This window comes from Toxotes jaculatrix, chromosome 18 (genome assembly GCF_017976425.1).
Source record: "Toxotes jaculatrix isolate fToxJac2 chromosome 18, fToxJac2.pri, whole genome shotgun sequence".
Taxonomy (NCBI): domain Eukaryota; kingdom Metazoa; phylum Chordata; class Actinopteri; family Toxotidae; genus Toxotes; species Toxotes jaculatrix.
This window is the reverse complement of record NC_054411.1, coordinates 17,775,846-17,795,130: the sequence shown is the minus strand read 5'-3', so window position 1 is coordinate 17,795,130 and position 19,285 is coordinate 17,775,846. Positions and strand designations below refer to the sequence as shown.

The following is a 19,285-nucleotide window of genomic DNA, read 5'->3' as shown; positions in this document are numbered from 1 at the left end:
CTGGGTGTCAACCATACACTGCGACACGGAGCATCCTTTCTCTGAGATGAAACCGGGACTGGCTTCAATGACACGAATGCACTGACCGCTCGATGTGTGTGTCGGTAACGGCCTCCTCCATCAGCATCTGAGCACCAGCATGGCATCTGCGAGCTACACCTGCATCCAGGACAGCGCCACAGGTCTGTCAGTGTGTGTCTCTGCTTTCATGGCGCCTGTGGGTGTGTGTGTGTGTTTCTCTCTCTGCTCCATGGTTGTTCCAGACATTACTGCTCACGTGATCATATCACATCAGGTCCTTCTGTTGTTTTCTGTGGCTCTGTGATTTACATCGATCTAATCTAACAACAAAGAACATGTTAACTATGACATAGATTCTCCTGCTGGATCCAGCTTTATGTATTAAACCAGTATAACGTTAAAACAATGCAGTATCCTCAAGTCCAACCCACTTAAACAATGATTAATTGACCTGCACAGGCAAATCACAGTTTAAAGGTGCACTCCACTGATTTTACACGTGAAATAAAGCTTCAGCCTGTTTAAACAACTGTATGTGTACTGATGTCTTCTGTGACTCTAGATGGAGCTTTCCAAAATCTGAAAATGGATGCCATCAGATTTATTTCTATTGGGCTTAAAAAATATATTATTATTTTTTTAATAGTTTGCCTTACAAACAGGAGAAGTGGAGTTTCAAAGAAGAAGGCACGTAGAAAGCAGATTAGTTTCCTGACTAATAGTTAAATCTATAAAACACCATTAAACAGTGAACAATACTCATCACATGTCCTAGATGAGGTCATCAGATGTCTTATGTTGTCTGACCAACAGTCCAAAGTCCAAAGATACTCAGTTTACTGTCATGTAAGGAAAAAAACTGTGGAATCAGCAAACATTCTGCATTGTTGCTTGAAAAATGACAGTTAATCGGTTAACAAAATAGTTTTGCATTAATTTTCTCTTGATCAGTAAATTGATTAATCTGCTAATTGTTGCAGCTCTGGATGACAGATTCTATCCTGTTGTATCATGGGAAGTGTGGGCTGGAGTGTTTGTGAGACTAAAAGTCAGGATATTTCTGATTCTGTTGCTTCACTTTTACCCATTTTTTTAAAATCTGTCTCTTGTGAGTCCATGAACTTTATGTTAGTGCAATACTAAATCACATGATTGCCCCTTTAACATTTTACTAATGCTCTTTAAGGCTCATTCTCCATCCACAATCACCATATTTCCTTGTATTTTCCAGAGAAGGACAGGCTGCTGTCCTCCATGGCCAGCTATGGGTCCCAGGATGTTCTCGGGGTTGGGAGCCCCCATCCCACTGGTCTGGTGTGCTCTGACCTCCACCAGCAGCAGGAGGAAGAGGAGGGGGAAGCCCTTAGGAGGAAACTCAAGTACTTCTTCATGAGCCCTTGTGACAAGTACCATGCCAAGGGGCGCAAGCCTTTCAAACTGGGCCTGCAGCTGCTTAAAATCATCATTGTGACTGTGCAGGTGGATACAGCTTTATCCTATAGTCTGAGACACAAAATCAGAACATGATGGATGTTACAGTGCAAGAACAGTGTGTTTAATTTTATGGCACTGAAATGCTTTATTCTGACCGTGTTGTAGCTTCTATCCTGCGTTTGCCTGATTATTGAAGCTGATGTGTTTCGTCCCTTTGTTTCCTAGTTGGTGCTGTTTGGACTGAACAACCAGATGGTCTTGACATTTAAGGAGGAAAACACAGCAGCATTCAGACACCTTTTCCTGAAGGGTTACCAGGACAGCACTCCTCAGGCGGTCCACACTCAGAAGGAGCTGTACAGCCACATATACTTCGCCATAGAGCAGGTAGTTTAATAATAACCACAGCAAGTCATAGATTTGCTCAGGTTTTTGTGTCATGTCTGCTGCTGAAAAGTGTCAGCCATGCTATCACCTCTGTGAGGCTGCACATTGGTGCTTTGAGCATATTGCTAACATTCTCTCAGTGACAGTGCTGCCTTGCTCTGAGGTGCTGTGATGAAATGCGTTGTGATTATGCTGCAAATCAGTTTCCCCACAGGGTCAAATAAAGTATCTGTCTATTGTGCTGTTTAGCAGTTTTAATGTTCACCATCTTAGTGTGGCGTGTTAACATGCAGACATTGGCTAATTAGCATTAAAAGTATTAGATATTACTCCAGAGTAGTACTGTTCTGCAAAGAGACACAGCTGGTACTTTTTTTTTTTTAAATGTCATTTTGCTGTATTGAGAGCACCACAGCAGAAAAATTCCCTCTGCTGTGTCAGTGTGGACACAGAATATGTTAATATGCATCCAGCTCAGTTTTAATTCCCCACTCCACTTTTTCCCTCCAGTACATGGCTCTACCCCAGATCTCACTGGGACGGTACGCGTACGTGTTGGGCGTCGGTGTAAACGGAAGCGCCCTCTCCCTCTGCCAGAGTTACTACAGGAAGAGCACCATAGACCCCGTCAATGACACGTTTGACATCGATCCCCATGTTGTCACCGGTAGGACCTTTACGTGTTCAGGCTGTCTCTCCTTACACTCTGTTGGTGTTCACTGAATCTGTCAACATTAAAAGTGACAGCCTAGTTTTTATCCAGTGCCTGTATTTTCTCTGCCCTTAAGGAAATGACTGTGTCAGTGAGTCATTGTGTCTCTGCTCCACATATGTCGAAAGGCGCCCTGCAACTGTGGCCTACTTTTAAAGGCTTGAAATAAAAACACAACATAAAAGCTTTTTTTTTTCCATATACTTTAGTAGCAACACACTGTGTCTCTGCCCTGGGAATGCACTTATTTGCATACACCTGCTGATTTGGCAGAGACCGCTACTGGCAATGTATGATAAATTTTGTGGTAAAAATAAAGCAAGATAAAAAAAAAACAAAAACAATGTTGAGCTCCAAGGAGACGATTATGCATTTAAATGCTTTGAGGAAATGGGGTTTAAGCTTCATGTGATGTGGAAAAAGATGATTTGTATGGTTTTAAAACATTACTTCCCCATGTGATATTTTTTTAGTTCCTCTAACTCTGTGTTCTGATTTTTTTTTTCCAGATTGCATTGGACTCGATCCATTGACTTACGACTCTGGAAACAATGACTACAAGAATCTCACACTCAAGTTTTACAAGTGAGACGTTATTACATGAGACATAAAAAGTGTCATGTTTCTTCTACAGTTCTAACTCTGTGTTGAATTCTCTGTGCATCTCCAGGCTGATCCGTATAACAATTAACTTCCAGCTGAAGGCCATCAACATTCAGACCATTCTAAAGAGTGAAATCCCTGACTGCTACACCTTTGCTATCACGGTGAACTATCTCTCCTATTATTTATGTTTCCATTAACATCTAGCATTACAGAGCAGGACAGATAGAAATCTCTGCTAGTCTAGTTCGGCCACACCTGATCACAAGTGTAAATTTTGTGTATAAAAGTTGTGACTTGAAACGAGCAAGACTTTGAGATAAGAATTCAGATAAACTAATGCAGTTGTCTAAAAGTTTCCATACCCAGAGGTTGTATATTTACCCTGGTTTTTTGCATGTGCTATCAGATAGTCATGGATAACACGGCGCACAGCGGCAAAATTAAGATCAGTCTACAGAACCAGGCGTCCATAAAGGAGTGTAAAGACCCCAACGTGTCTGGACACGGTAAGTGAGTAACTGGTTGGTGGATGAGCTGCAGTGGACAAATGATTTACGGAGACATTCATTCATCTGTCTCTTGATATCAACTCTGTTATCTGTAACGTTCTCAACTGCCTTTGATCCCTCTCGTTCCTCTCCTCTTCTGGCAGCGGAGAGCTATGCACGGCAGTTCTTTGATGTGCTGGTGGCGATAGTCTGTCTGTTGTCCCTGCTCCTGTGTGGGCGCTCCATCCTCAGAGGCATCCTCCTGCAACATGTGAGAAAGCAGAAAGCAGACCAAACATTTCTGTTTTTTTTTCTCTATACTGGTTTTATAAAATTGGCTTTACTTGGTAAAGCAGGTCAGACTGTGCACACTATCTTTTGTGGATTAAGATACACTGAAATTATAGGTGCCTTGTGGCGTTTTGTTATAAATATCAAAGTGTGCGTTTACATTTACTGTTTCTGACCAAATCACATTGTGTGAATCCTTCATATCTAACAATTGTGTTGAATTCATGCTCTCCCTTTGAAAATATTTGCAAAGTTTGACACCCTGTTACTGACTGGTGACCCCTGTCATAACAACATTGCTCCATAGAGGTACTAGTGATAAAAAAACATACACACACACACACACTGCTAAACAAAGAGTAGCTTCATGCACACATGCACACACCTTTAAAGGAAAAGACTGCAGTTTTCTCTACTTTTGTTATTAACAGCTTCTCATCACATTGATCACTTCTCTTCCCAGGAGTATGTGCACTATTTCAAACACAGACTTGGCCGCAGTGTGAGCTGGGGAGACAGAATGGAGTTCATCAACGGCTGGTATATTCTGCTCATTATCAGTGACGTGCTCACCATCGTTGGTAGCTTCATCAAAATTGGGATAGAGTCCAAGGTAACCTGGCATGTGTTTAAGTAAGAATGCCTTGAAGAAGTTGTTGCAGAACAATGACCATCTTAAACTCAAACTCAGATTTGTTAAGCTCAGATTGTTTTCAGCAGTACAGTTTCTCGTAGTTAATGTTGCCTCTGTTGTGATGCAGAATTTGTCATCGTATGATGTGTGCGGTATCCTGCTGGGAACCTCCACTCTTCTGGTGTGGGTGGGAGTCATCCGCTACCTCAGCTTCTTCCAGAAATACAACGTACGTGAAAGACACAGACACACATACGCACACACAAATAAAGTTAGCAGGAGATCTTTTTTTCCTCTTTGTTGTTTTGTGTGTGTGTGTCTGCCTCGGTGCTCTTTCTTTGAAGTGTTAATGTGTTTCGGTTTTTCTCTCCTCACCTCTTTTTTCCTCAGATCTTGATTGTGACTCTAAGAGCTGCTTTTCCAAATGTTATCCGCTTCTGCTGCTGTGCAGCTGCCATTTACATGGGATATTGCTTCTGTGGATGGATTGTCTTGGGGCCCTATCATGCCAAGGTAGTGAACACACACACACACACACTCATTCAGCAGTGTCACTCACCAGAAATGAGCCGTGGTCATTCAGACCAGACCAGAAGTCCACATCAGAACAGCCTAATTATCATAAAATGCCCTGCAGCATATCATCTTTGTAGCTATGTATAATTAATGAGAAAGAAAACTGACATGTATTAAATATGAGTCATGACAGCATTCTGTTAGTATATTGCTTTTTGCTTGTAATATTATGTATGTGTAATGTGTTGCAGTAGAAAGAAGGAAATCCAACAACCTTACAAACAGCAGCTAATAAACCAGAATTTAGAAAAAAAAAAAAGGACAGAAACAAGAATCTTGCAAACACTGATGCTTTGTGCACAGTTTCGCTCCCTGTCCATGGTGTCAGAGTGCCTGTTTTCTCTGATCAACGGGGACGACATGTTTGTCACCTTTGCTGAGATGGAGCAAAGCGGCACGCTGGTGTGGATCTTCAGCCAGGTCTACCTTTACACCTTCATCTCCCTCTTCATCTACATGGTGCTGTCCCTCTTCATCGCACTCATTACTGGAGCCTACGACACCATCATGGTATAGTATTTACATTTCATGAATTAACACACACTTTTTTTTCATCATTCTAGCAGCACGTCTCTAGGGACAGCCTAGAGACGAAGTCACAGTGAGTCACAGTGACTTTGATGATCCCTTGACTTTTCCTCTTGTGCAAACATCAGGTCAGAATATCAGTATCAGCATCAAATACCTGCAAAACTAATGACATCCCCATCAGACTCAGTTCTACTAAGGTGGTGAACATGGTAAACATTATACCTGCTAAACGTCAGCATGTTAGCACTGCTATGCTTAAGAAGAGAACAGGTTTTAAAAGCAACGTTTAAATGCATCAAGGTGTCATTAAGATCTGCACACTAAAATCCTGGTTGTGAATCAGTGATGACATTCATTTTAGAAAATGTTGAGCTTTGTGTTTGTTGTTTACAGGCTCAAACACAGGAGCCGGTGCGTGTCCCGGACCTGTACGAGTTCATCGCAGAGTGCGCGGACACGCCCAGCTCTGGCAAATTCCGTGGGCCTGAGGGGTCGTCGTGTTCTTTCCTCTGCTGCTGCGAGTGGTGAGGAGGAGGAGGAGGAGGATCCACAGAGGGAGTAAGCAGTGTGTGCGTGGATGGGAAAGAAATTTTTTTTTCTCTCTTTAAAGCACCAAATTTCCACTCCAGTGACAGCTGACTGCAATTTCGCTCCTTTTTCCAGACACCCAGCAGGGACGATGAATGCCTTGAGAGTGAACTGACTGGCCTTGGACCACATTGTCCTCTGTGCCCTTGTTTGAATTTTGCATTTAAATTTGTGCTGGAACGGTAGAATGCACTGCACAGTTACAAGCCCAATTACCTGCTTCGGCTTTTGTACTGTATGAATAATTTATTGTCTCTTTCTGAATGTCAGTTTGTTAGGGCTTTGATGACTAGATGCATAATGCCAGTAAACTCCTTCATTGCTGTAGACTGGACACAGGGTCCACCAAGTAAAATGAATGGAAATGTTCACTTGAATCATCCACTTTGTACAGGGTTTTTATTATTTTACTGTTCACATGCCTATGAGACATTATTTTTGGGATTCTTGATTATGTAAATATATGTATGTCATCTGCATCTTCATAGCAGAGGTAGAATAGACACAAGAGACGGCCAGGCAAGCTGAAAAAAGAGCTATCATTAACTGCTGTATGTATGCATTAGCTCCTGTAACATTTTCAGTCAAAGCTGTTGGTCCATTCCCGTTTTCATCCTTCACTCCTCGTCCCCCTTTGTTCATGTCCTTCTGTGACTGGAAGGAGATGATGGCTGCATGAGGAAGGACAAGCCCTGCAGCCAACCATTTAGTCATCAATATGTATGAGCCGTTTCTGCTGTAAAGAGCCAGGTGACTGCACGCTAATGCACCGCAAGATAGGGTATTTTCACCGTTTGGTTTAAAGTGCTCCATTCAAGGCTGTAAAATAATGTTCCTAGAGAAAATCAGGATTCAAACAATGTCAAATGATATTTGACAGAAAAAGTGGGTCGTTGTAGAAAATGGGCAGAGAGCAGTAAGTACAGAAACAGTGATGTTGGAAGGGGACAAAAAAAGGTTTGAAGGTTGAAGCCAAGTTGTAAAACCTTAATATTATGCCTTTGTATGCTGATTATTAATCAGAGTTATCATAGACCTTACATAAAACCTACACACATTTCAATACTGCGCTCAATCTAAAGGGCGTAGGTTCAGTTCTGAGGCTGCAGAGGCAGGAGTTACTGCTGCTCTGCTAAGCTAGGTTAGGTAGAAGTTAGCAGGACTAATTCATGTGGTGTTACTTATTTCCCCAATATGATTTAATGTTTTTAAGTCTTATTTATAGGTAATAATACTAAGATATTAAGAGGAAACAGGAAGAAGCGGATAATTAGCTTTTTTTTTTTAACAGTTTACTAGTTCTTGTGAATTTTTCGTGCTGAGTTTATCCCTGGGAATTGCACGTTTCTGAGGTATACTCATTTTTATGGAAAGGTACGATGTCAGAAAGTCTGGTTTGCTCAGTTTTGAAGAAATAAGTAAATAAGTGTCAGACTTGGACGCCGTAATTAAACTGACATTGAAGCCATATGTAAAAGGTTAAGGTCATTTATTTTATTTGTGAATGGCATTTCTACAAACCAGCAGTTCTTCACTGATGTTTTTTAAAGAAATATAATTGTAATTAGAGAAACTTATTTAAGTGGTAATGTCATTCAGCGTGCTGTGTAAGGTCAAATGAAGGGCATTGTTCAACAGAAGGGGAACACTGACTGCACAAAATCTGAACGAAGGGAGTTGAGATGCTGCACACGTCTGATGCTTTTGTAAATTTTTTTTTACTTGCTCACTGACAAGTTTACTTCAATTAATTGATATTGTTTACAGTCACAACTGGTAGAGCATGTGTTTTTTTTAAAGGGTGTTTATTTACAGTTTATGTCCACTTACTTATTTGCACGTCATGAAGAGCAATGTACAGCTTCATATGATTTAAATGTGTCACATGGGAGCCATATAGCACAATGGAGCAAAGCACCATGTAGGGTAATGCATCTGTTAGTGTTCTCCTGACACTACAGGAATGCAGTTTTGATTAAATGAAAACAGCGTTACTGCTCACTAGGTTTGTTTACTTACATTCTGTAATCAGTCTTAATTATTTTACCTCATTTTAATAAGAAGCACGTTATAGCTAAAAGGGAGTTCATTTCTTGATGTATAGGAGGAAATTTTTACCCTCATTGGTACTGAATCTTTTCTGTGAAGATGTTGCCTTCTGAATGAAAGTACACATCAGCAAAATAAACTGGAAACATACTGAAACTGTGTCAAGATTGTTGAGATAAGTACTCCAAGTTAGTGTTATGGTATCAAGATTTGTTTTTTTTTTGTTCAGTTAGTATTTTCTGTTTCACAGCAGACACATTCTGTGTCCAGTTTTAGTAGTCAGCTGCTCAAATTCTTAAAGGGAAGTTCAGTTATGTACAATATTATCAACATGTCTAAATATTAATCAACTAAGTATGAAATGGCATTTCATTATATTGAGCTGAGTTTTAATGACTTCTTAAATTATTACACAATTGTATTACTTCATTTATTTGTTTTATGCATTTTTATTTGTTTATTTACTCCATAATGTCTCTTTTTTTAATTTATGTAATATTGAACATTATGGGGCTGTTATCTCTCTATCATGTTAACAGAAAGGCTGAGAACTTATGAGATGTAAGAATCACCCACTGCATACTGACACCTTTCGTGAACAATCCAGGGTATTCTGTTATAGGTTGGGTGAGAAAATGAATAGATAATACAAAGCTTGAATCTTATGAAGCTGATGAGACTTGAGATTAGCATGTTGTGGTTGTCTGACACCACTAGAGGGAGAGAGCAGGCTCCGTCTGCATCCACCAGCCAACCAATCACAGGAAATCAATACAGTTCAGAAGCAATAAAAAAAATGAGAGGAAGCTAAAACACCGGCACTTTGAGGAGGACAGGAGGGGTGCAACATTAAGAAAGAGAGCGGCTTACTGCCTTCATTAAAGATAAATAATGCGGAGAGTATAATTAAAGTACTTAACCTTCAAGTCTACCATTATCACAAACTACCTCACTTCTCAACACAAGGTAAGTGGAAGCAGAGTCAGGCAGTGCCAGCCAAAGATGCAGATGGACGAAAATGAAAGAGTACAGGGGACAGACAAGATCAAGGCAGATATGTGCACACTCATAGTCCTCTTAGTGCGGTGGAGTGGTAGAGCTGTCCAATATCCTTAGTACCTGCATGCATTATTTACTCAAGGATGCTACCAGGACTGAAACCAAGCACTTAGAACCAGACTGACAGGAACTGGCCAGTCTGCTCTGGACATCATCAGGTTTCAGGGTAAAGCTGATTAAACAGTTCCATAAAGAAAACATGCTGAGGGGCACGGCCTTGAAGCTGGTTTCTAGCTACATGATTAAATGACTAAAACAAAAATCAGAAGGAATCTGAATCCCAAGGACACAGGTTACAAGGTTATTTATCTGCACTTGCATTAGGATCATCACCGTAGTCTGTGGAGGACGCATGTATACTGTGTCTGACCCACACACACACACACACACAGCAGAAGAATGTACAAGATATATGATAACAGTCAATTAATGATGTTCTTCTGCATTACCTGTGCATCCTTCTTCACATGTTGCCTGTCAGCAAATGCAGTGGCATTCTGCATGTTAATGATATGCTGTGCTGGCATGTTGTGCTCTTTAGGGAGTTCATGCTGCGCAAAGAGAGCAGCAGGCGCACCAGCGTGTGCTAACCTGTATCTGCCTGTTATTCATTCACACACGCCACCATTTGTGAGATAATGATATTCGCTTTATTAGAGAGTGAGGTGTTATGCATAGTAATGCCTCTCATGCATTTTGAAGCCTCTTGTGTTAAGAGGGGTTTGCTTTGTGAACATCTCTACAAAAAAGATGGCGACTGTGTCTGATGAGATGGGTGTGTCTCTCTCAGTGCCAGCTGCTTTCTTGTGCAGCTTGGCTGATTCGCAGGAGATTCAGACCTTTGTACAAATCTGACTGTACATGCTGGAATACACAAAACATAAGGAGAGCATGTCTGTATCTGCTGCTAGTCAAATAACTTGTCAATGTGTTGTGTAAGAGTTTGTCAAAGGTAGAAGACCCCCTGACTAGAGGCCAGGTTTTGGGGCTTGACTGAGCGCCAGCCCTTTTGTGCTATGGCTGCCCCAGCTGGACTGTAGGCCGGGGGGAAAAAACAATGAGATAAATAACACGGGAACTGTGCAGCGGGGTACACAGCCCTGCCCCTTCCTGTCTCCGCTGCCGCACACCACCGCCTGTGTGGAAAAAAACACCTTCCTCTCTTTGTTGTGCCTGGTTGACCATGCCAATATGTCCATCAGCATCAAGCCAGCAGGCATCCAACCCCCCGGAGTCCCCACCCTCTTCCTGGTCTCCTTCCATGTCTTTCATATACTTGCACACACACCTGCATGCATGCCGCATGATCACATGTTCACACAATGAAATCCACTCACAGTTACAGAACTGTATGTGGGTGTCATTTTCAACTCTGTGCAATCTGACCAACTATTTGAATAATTTGATTAATCCTGCAGATATTTCTGTGTGTATGACTTGACCTTCAATTATGATTAAGCAGCAAGACAAGTGGCATTGTTGAACAGCAGATAACACTGAGCAATAAGGGGAACTAATTGATGAGAGGTGCCTCTAAGCTGAGGGCCAGAGAAGTCTGAGGTCAGTTCAGTTCAGAGCAGCACAAACAAAACTTCCTCTGGAAATCCGACTGATAAAGAGAGGCCTAGAGATAATTTGTTTGTTTTTTTCCAGTCAGGTGCATGTGCAGTGTTTGTTTTCAGTTTTGTTCCATACATTTCCACCATGAGCTCAGGCAAGCAGCGCAGGGCCAAATCTCCCCTCTCCAGCATTTGGAAAGAGAAGAGTGCACCGCAGGACCGACATGGAAAGAAGCCCATCCAGAACAGACCAGTACACAAAAGCCTGGCTCATGTAGACAGGGGCAGGCGGCTGCTGGGAGCTGAGCAGCAGCAGCGCAGCAGACAGACAGGCAGACAGGCGGCATGGCCTCCCAGACTGTCTCTGATGAAAAGCCCCGTTCTGGTGAGGAGCATGGCACACAGAAACAAAAGATTTTAAGCCATGAAACAACGCCCCTCAGTGTCTAATTGTGACTGAGAGAAAACACACAAATGAAAGACTAGCATTCTGTTTCTGCTGCTCTTTGCTGTTTTAATTTCTTACTGGTGAGCTCACGCTTTTCAATTAGTTAATTACAATTTCAGCTCTGCTTACTCATCTCTGTGACAGGCTAAACTCGCAGGCAGGTGCACATGTTGAGCTGCATCCATTATAAAGAGCCTTCAAGGTTTGTTGCTTGCACAAAATTTGACTGTTAAGATAAAGATGTGCGAGGTCTTCAAACTGATGTATGTATTAGTAGCATGATTGCATCCTAATTTGGAAACAACTTGTCCAAAATCACATCAAAATAATCTCAATTACAATGTCGCAGTCAACAGGTCTGAAATGTGTTGAGAGATTTTGAATTCCTGATGCAACAGTCGCGTTGACAGCAGACAATGCAGGCAACTTGATGCATGTGGGGCAGCAGTAATGCACCGTTTAAATGTGTGTCTGTGTGTGTGTGTGTGTGTGTGTGTGTGCAGTCGTGCATGGAGAAAAGAAGAAAAGGGTTTGAAGAGGATAGAAAAAGGGGTGCAGGGGCCTAAGAGGGAGGGCAACAGACAACCGGGAGGAACTCGGGCAAGAGAGTAGGGTGACTTGCAAGAGGTGACATCATCCTCAATTTGAATAATCCCCCAGCCTGGGAGGTGATTGGCTGCTCTTAGAGAAAGCAGAGTTCCCCTGCTATTCGCTATTCATCCCTTTCAATTTCAGCATGGCGCGCTGTGGTGGTGAATGTTGCCTTCATGGACTCGTAGTAAGCTCCTATTTCTGAAATTGGAATTTTCACCAAGAAAAAAAAAAAAAAAGCATTGCTGCACCAGACATAATAAGCCAGACCACCATTCCACCTTCCATTCATTAACTTTAAACAGACTGGTAGGGAAGAGAAAGGGAATAGAACACGACCTTAATTAGAATTATGCAAATTATAGCAGTGTTTGCCCGTCTTGCTGGACAAACAAAATTTGTTTTGTTCTCAGTCATGCCTCTGTTGAAACTGAAATTGATCTCAGTTTACTTTTTAATCTTGTCACACCCATGTCTGACAAGCTTGGCACGGCAGATTCTGACTCCAAACAAAGGCATCTCTAATGGTGGAAAAGTAGACTTGTCTAACAGCAAACATTATTTAATAATAGCTGGATTCAAATTAGGTGTGTCAATGCCTGTGGGCATAGTTGGTATAAGCCTGCTGCAGAGAAACCAATGGCCACATATACCCCATCCTTCCACTCTGTGCATTGCTATAGAATTCATGGCAATTACACATTTCCTAAAGCTCCAGACAACAGCTTTCACTGAAGTACATGTTCCTAAACAAATTTGCAATTAAAGAGGCTGATTTTGCACATTAAGGTCAGCTTACTTCTAATAGTTAGAGCTAAACAGAGGTATAAATTGTTTTCTGTGGCTCTGTGGGACGATTTGTTAAGTTGAAGCTTTACAAACTTCCAGCAGGTCTCCGCTTGCTGACTGGCAACCGCTCGCAGCCAAGAAATAGTCTGGCACATATGTACAGATTAGACAAACAAGATATAATGTGGTAATTAGTCAGTGTTAGAGAGTAGGTGGATTTTGGACAGAGCTGGGTTAGCTGGCTCCCCCCTTTAAAGGTTACTTTACAAACAATGGTAGACTTCTCATCTAGTTTTAACCCTCGCCAAGAAGAAGAATAGGCATATTTCTTAAACTGTCGAGCTGTTCCTTTACTTTATCAATAAAGTATCAAATGATTTTCATATAGAGACGAATTTATTAATTAGCTCTTACTTTCATTTCTAAAACTGACACACTGAAAATCTGAGGCTTTTGGGGGCCCCACTTTGCCTTTAGGGCCCTGCTTTTGTACATGCTGGCTCATGAGTGTTGCGTTTGTGTTGTTACAACAGCAGAAAATGATCATGGATCCTGATCATGTGTAGACTTTTCATTATTCCGACACTTATAGGAGCACCTGAAGGCAGCGGGAGCCCTCTCCTCTCCTCCGCCTGTCCATCCATCCGTTCACCGGTCTACTATCGAGTGTGTGTGTGTGTGTGGACTGGAGCGTCATCCTCCTCCTTTCTTCCTTTCAGTGAACGCGCATCACTCGTGAAAAACGGCGCTTGAGACCCAGAAGTTTCTTGTCTCCGGGCTCGGCTCGATTCGCTCCGCTCTCCCGTGATTTTCTACCATACTTCCCCGTTTCATTTTTATCCGCATCTTCACTTTCTGGTTTTTTCCCCCCTCTCTCTCTCTGACTCGAGGACTCAGTCGGGGTGTACTGGCTAACACTGGGCGTAGCTGGAGAGGATTTTGCTAGCTCGCCGCTGCACTGACTGGTAAGGGCGAGATTCTTTTAGCAGTAGCTAGCATGCTAATGTCAGTTTGGAACTACTGTTTGGCTAATTAACGTTCATGAGAACCGACGGTTTAAATTCACTGTTATGCCTGTCGTCAGTTACAGACGCTCGTGTCTCAGTTGTACTGGCTGTGTTATTGCTTGAGGTTCCCTAGTTTTAACACCCAACAGTGCATCGGAATTACGGTGGCTCTTTGTGTGAATGAATATTTCTGCTAAATGTGCTGTTGAAACTGTTTTGTTTTAGTGTTCCCTGTGTCTTTCTGTCGTTGAGCCACTCTGCCGTTGATTCACTCTGATTCCTGTGGAAAAGGGGTTGATGGGGCGGTGGCAGACTGCATGGTAGCTGGAAGTGCTCCGCAGATCTGTGAGGATAACCTAAAACAGATATATTGTTTTAATTCATTCTCTTTTCCGTTTACAGGACGCCTCCCCTCTTTGTGTGACCATTTTGTCTGCTTTTTCCCTCCCCAAACTTTTCATTCTTATCTCCCCTCCTTCTCCATCCTCCATCGTGGATGCCCATTGTTCTGTGATGGGCCAAGTGGTGTGAGCGAGTGCTGAGAAATGTTTCAGTCACCTAATAATTTTGCAGATGCCCACTCAGTTTTCTTATCAACCACACAGAATAACTTAGGGGCATTTGTGGCACGTTAAAGCAGTAATTTCCTCAGACCTTGGAGGGAGCGTGTAAAGCTGAAATATCTCTGAGAGGGTTGTGCACAGACTCAAGCTGGCATGTAATCAGAGGTGATTAATGTCACCCCCAAAAGTGATCAGCTATTGTGGTGTGAGAGTTAAGGCTGGAGGGGCCTGTAGCTGCTCCTTCGCTGAGTCTTTTTGGTGAGTGAGTGCAACAAGACAGATTACACTCCCCTCTGTAGAACAATGGGGAGGAGAAAACACTGCCAGCTCCCAAAGCTTGGCCAAGAGCATTTAATAAACGGCAAACTTGCAAGCACCGAAAATCTTTATCCTTAGCCCACAGCTCTGTTCTCTTCCCCTGAGGTGCCGCAGACATCGACATAAATTGTCTCAAGCTTTGTGGCCACAGTGGGCATGGGTCGGTCAATAATGTGTGGGGATCGACCATGAGGTATTGATGTCATCCTGAGTAAATGGCATCCCAGGGCGACTAATATGAGCACTTTTCAGGGTCTGCCATGCAGGGCTTGGAGACACTCCAGGACTCTTAAGTCAGAGGTGGGCTAAGCCATCAGGCAGTCCGCCCCCCGGTGCACGGATGAGAGAATGGCTGACTCACAGTGTTGGTGGATGAGGCAGGGAAATGGAGGACAGACAGGCAGCCTAATGCAATCATGTGAAATTAAATTTGGCTGCCATTAAAAACTGCACTTTTTTTATGAAGTTATTTAAGACGGTCTTAAAAAGATTATTAGATGAAGATGAAGGATGAGGATTACTGCCAGAGGCAGAGCGGAGAGGATTTGTCTGAAACTATACTTGAATAAATGAAGCTGATTATTGTAATTGAGGAAAAAAAAAAGATAAAAATTGGGTTAGTTTCTTCTTTGCTTCTGAGTGTTTTTATTAGGATACATCACTCTGTCTTCTGTTATTATCAGACCTGCGCTTTGTTGGAAGGGCTAGAATCAAGGGTGTGCGTCTCGACAGTGTTGGCTGCTCAGTGCAGTAAGAATAAGAGCGCATTACCAGTGTCTGAAACAATCCTTCATACACAGAAGGGGGCATACAAAAATCATGCCTCTTCTGTTGTGAACAAAACATATTTAAAAATTGTCACCAAATAATTTCACATAAAATATCTTTCATAAGCTTGTATTTTAGGGCAATTTAAATTTTAATGACCTATTTTGCCCCCAGCTGGCCACCTGGCCCATGCCTCGGTCCTGAGAGGGGAGATGATTGTTGCATTAATAGACCTGTGTGTCAGCTTGCCCTTAGCCTAAGGACTGGTGTTGGGGTGGATGTGTGCCTCAAAATGAAACACCCCCCCCCCCCCCCCCCCAGCTCTGAACTTCTCAATTGTGACAAGGGCAAGCCTGTGCCTCTGGTCATCCTCAGGCTTTTTCCAGCCTGAACTCGTGACCCTTGCACTTTTTGCCACCATCCTCCCTAGCCTCGTTTTAGGCCACTGCAACAACTGCACAGTGGCTTCTTGTTTTGAGATTATCAGAAACTGTGCGTTTGGCTGAATTTCCTCCTCTGTTTTTGGGTGATGGAGGCATGAGGAAATTGCCACGGGCGTCGCAGCGAATTTGCACAGTGGAGATAAAGCAGAGATAAACTTTGCTGTTGTGTGTGCTCCCAGTCGGTCGGTGGTGTCACAGTTGTCAGGGCATACAGTTGGCAACTGGCGGCGTGGTTTTGAGGCTGTATTTGCCAGCAGCTGCAGTAATTTGCTGTGTTTGGACGCTCTGAATTCCTCTGGTGGGAGGATGGATAATGGACATGGTTCACAGCTCTGTTGCTAGGCTTCAAGACCAAATTTTTTTCATGGCACAGTGTGTTAGCAGTGCCTGATTGCTTGGTATAATACAGCCTCGGAGACGGTGAAAATGGCCAAAAACTAGGTTTGCTATGCCAGTCGTTGGGTTTCCTCTACCACCTGTGGCACAAAAAATATTGATGTTGATGGGCTCCTCTTTAAATTGGCATGGCTGTATGGTTGCTGGTCAGGTCCGGTGGCTGATGTGGACAAGATTATGTCGGAGGCTACCCAGCCTGCCCTCACCATATCCGTTTGTTGAATGATAGGCATTTGTGCCAGACGCTGGTGCTGACAGAATGATAGACTCCCTTCAGGCAGCTGCAGGGGCCAATTTGTTTCTCTGTCATATCCATTTCTGCTGGTGACATTTAAATCTGGTGTCAGTGGGCTTGTTTGCTGCTTTACAGATTTATCATCAACTCTCTGTGAAGTGCTATATGTATGTCTTTATGCTTGTTGTGAGTGTGGTGAAAGCGTGGTGTGTTAAGGCTTGTTGTGTGGTGTGTGGTTTAGTTTCTTAGAAAGCTGTAGTTAGTAGGTGCTGGTGTGGTCAACCATCCAACCTATCTGCTGTCCTGCGAGGGATCAGATTCCATCTGGAACGTGCCTTGTTCTACTTCAAACAGGAGGACATAATCCTCTTATGGACACAGTCCTTCCACTTGTACTTAGTGTGCGTGCGTCCGTGTCCCTCGTGCAAAATCTCGAGAGAGCTGCGGAGCCTCTCGGGTGTGTTTCTGCCATCCTGTCCAGATGCCTCGGTTCTGCCCTCTTCCTCCAGCTCTGTATCTGCTCAATCTGGTGTCAGTGATCCAAGCCACCAGCTGGTCCTGGGCTGGCCTGATCTCATTTACCCCCAGAGAGGAGCTTGTTTGTGGGCAGACGGCCCATTATGGAGATGATCCAGCAGCTCTTCAAGTTACAAATTAGCCTTATTTTCTCTGTAGGGTCCTCTGTCTCACTTCTTGTCTTGCTGTTTCTTACTTGTTCTCCCTGTCTCTGTTTCTTTTTACTGCCCCTCTTTCTTTTTTTTTTTTATTGTCCTATAACCTTGTCACTGCTATCTCTCTTATCTCCCAGGGGACAGGGCTAACAGCATCAGAGGAACCTGCCTTACTAATGCACTTCCTCTGTCTGTCTGTCTCTTTCTCTGTCCAGCCCATCTGTGGAGCTGCTAGCCCGCCTCCCCACTTTCTCCTGTGCGATCAATATCCACACAGTTTATCTTTGCGCTGCCCTGCTGGTCGGCCCTGCAGGTGGTGGAGCTCAGCCAGGCTGTAGTAGGGCCCTCGCTGATGGGGCCTTGTTTGTTTCAGGCTTTGTCTCAGCCCTTATTGTTTTGGGGCTGATGGACCCTCTAGCCCTGCCTCCCCACAGTATTGTCTAGTTTCTGGGACATACTGAGGCCTCTGTTACTGCTGCGTATCCCTCCCTCAATCGTTCTTGTCTTCCTTGGGCTTCTCTCTGTTCCTCTTTCTCTCTCTCTCTCTCTCTCTCTCTCTCCCCCTCGTAGCTGTGTCTGTGTACTGTTTGAGGACAGTCGCTGCCGACTGTACAAGATTAGCATCTCTCTTTGTCCAGGGTTAACAAGCTCTGTCATGTGTTAATCTGCCCGTCCCCAGGGGGCCGAGTTTCTCCGAGCCCTGACGCACCATGGGAAGGACAGGGTTCGAGTGTTTGTATATGTGTGTTGTGTGCATCAGCTTGTTTGGTGTTTGTTGGAAGGAGGGGTGGGCTGGTGTGAATGCACACAATGTACAGCCTTAAACTGTGATGGGCATTGGAATTCTTTATCATCTGTGGCATTTTTACTCCCTTTTTGCTGATTTTTTTTTTTTAATCACAGTGGGAAATTTAACCAACAAAGAGGTATGTTTTTACAGTACATGGTCTTGTAGCCCCTTAATTTAAATTTAGTTTTCACTTGAGGACATTGTAAAATCTTAATGTGAATCTCCAAAGAGTCCTTAGGATTAGTGCCAGCCTTCCTGATCACATGTTTGTGTGATCCAGGTGTCTGTCACACAATCTGTTGCTCTTTCTCACATACGCCAGCAGCCAAGTAAACAAAACAGAGACAGAAAAAGACTTGTTCCTTCCTCTCAGCGGGCTTTGTTCTACCTCAGTTTGTCTTATTGTGCATCCCAGCAGCCCACTGATCCGCTGGAAATCAGGGGGTAAGAATGACTGTGCTGCATATCATTAAGAAGTTCACTTAACAATCAGCAGGGGGGAGACTGGTGTGTGTGCTTGTTGTTGCCTCACTGACCGCAAGAGGTAGGTTTGGATAGCTAATATCAGCAGATATATTTTTTCAGGTTTCCATCCAGTTGTTTTTATGTGTGGTTTGAATTTTTATTCTTCGCTAAGGTGTGAACTTGTCATGTGAATAAAAAGAAAATGCACAATGCTGTGTGTTGGAACCCCACTGTTTTGGTAATGATGACAAAGGCATAATTTCCTCCGGGGATGGCGGGAGACATTCTCACCACCTCTGCTTGTTTTTCAGGAAAAAAATCCTTTAATCTGTAGGATTACTCACAATTGATATTGTCCTAACAAGATGCTAAAATTAAACATAAATCCAAGCCAAGGCAGTAAAGCACAGGACTATTTTTGGTGAAGATGCAAATACTCGTTGCATATCATAAACCACTCCCTATCAATAAATTAAACATGTTTTTAAGACTAGTGCATTAACAATACAGGAGAGGTTTATACAGTATTTATATACTTTTTGTACTACTATTAAAAGCACCATAACCAGTTTCAACCTAATTTCTTATTTTCTAGATTGACTAAAATGTAACTAAAATACAGCTTACTTGATGTATATGTTTGCTCTAAACCAAGCAGAAGAATACGGAGCCCCTCTGGGGGCCACGCATTTTTTTTTTTTTATCCAATGTCACCAGAGGGGCTCTGTAGAAGAAAGTGTATCAGTCAGGAATAATGTACCCTGAGAATACAGACGATGCTACAACAAAACAGTTGCAAAGTTGCAACAGCCTCAGTGTGGAAAAGGACACTGGGCTGTATTATGGGCCAGATTATTGACATTTGC

At 43.0% G+C, this 19,285-nt stretch overlaps 2 protein-coding genes across 3 annotated transcripts in view; both read left to right on the top strand.

Annotated features, from left to right (window-relative positions):
- Positions 1–52: 52 nt before the first annotated feature.
- On the top strand, positions 53–7,494 carry mcoln1b (mucolipin TRP cation channel 1b). 2 transcript variants are annotated; one of them, XM_041062734.1, is made up of 14 exons: positions 53–182; positions 1,253–1,500; positions 1,681–1,842; positions 2,353–2,509; positions 3,064–3,139; positions 3,225–3,321; positions 3,567–3,666; positions 3,813–3,919; positions 4,403–4,552; positions 4,701–4,802; positions 4,964–5,086; positions 5,453–5,659; positions 6,074–6,249; positions 6,344–7,494. In XM_041062734.1, the coding sequence occupies exons 1-13, from the start codon at positions 140–142 to the stop codon at positions 6,206–6,208; spliced, it is 1,707 nt and encodes a 568-aa protein (XP_040918668.1). In that variant the 5' UTR covers positions 53–139; the 3' UTR covers positions 6,209–6,249; positions 6,344–7,494. The 2 variants fall into 2 exon arrangements, with proteins under 2 accessions (XP_040918668.1, XP_040918667.1); XM_041062733.1 differs by having other exon boundaries at positions 6,074–7,494.
- Positions 7,495–13,456: 5,962 nt separating this feature from the next.
- The window catches only part of wu:fb95e10 (microtubule-associated protein futsch), a 28,762-nt gene continuing 22,933 nt past the window's right edge, over positions 13,457–19,285 (top strand). Inside the window, exon 1 of the mRNA XM_041063122.1 lies at positions 13,457–13,728. The gene's annotated coding sequence lies outside the window, so the exon portion shown is untranslated. The remainder of the gene's footprint in view (positions 13,729–19,285) is intronic.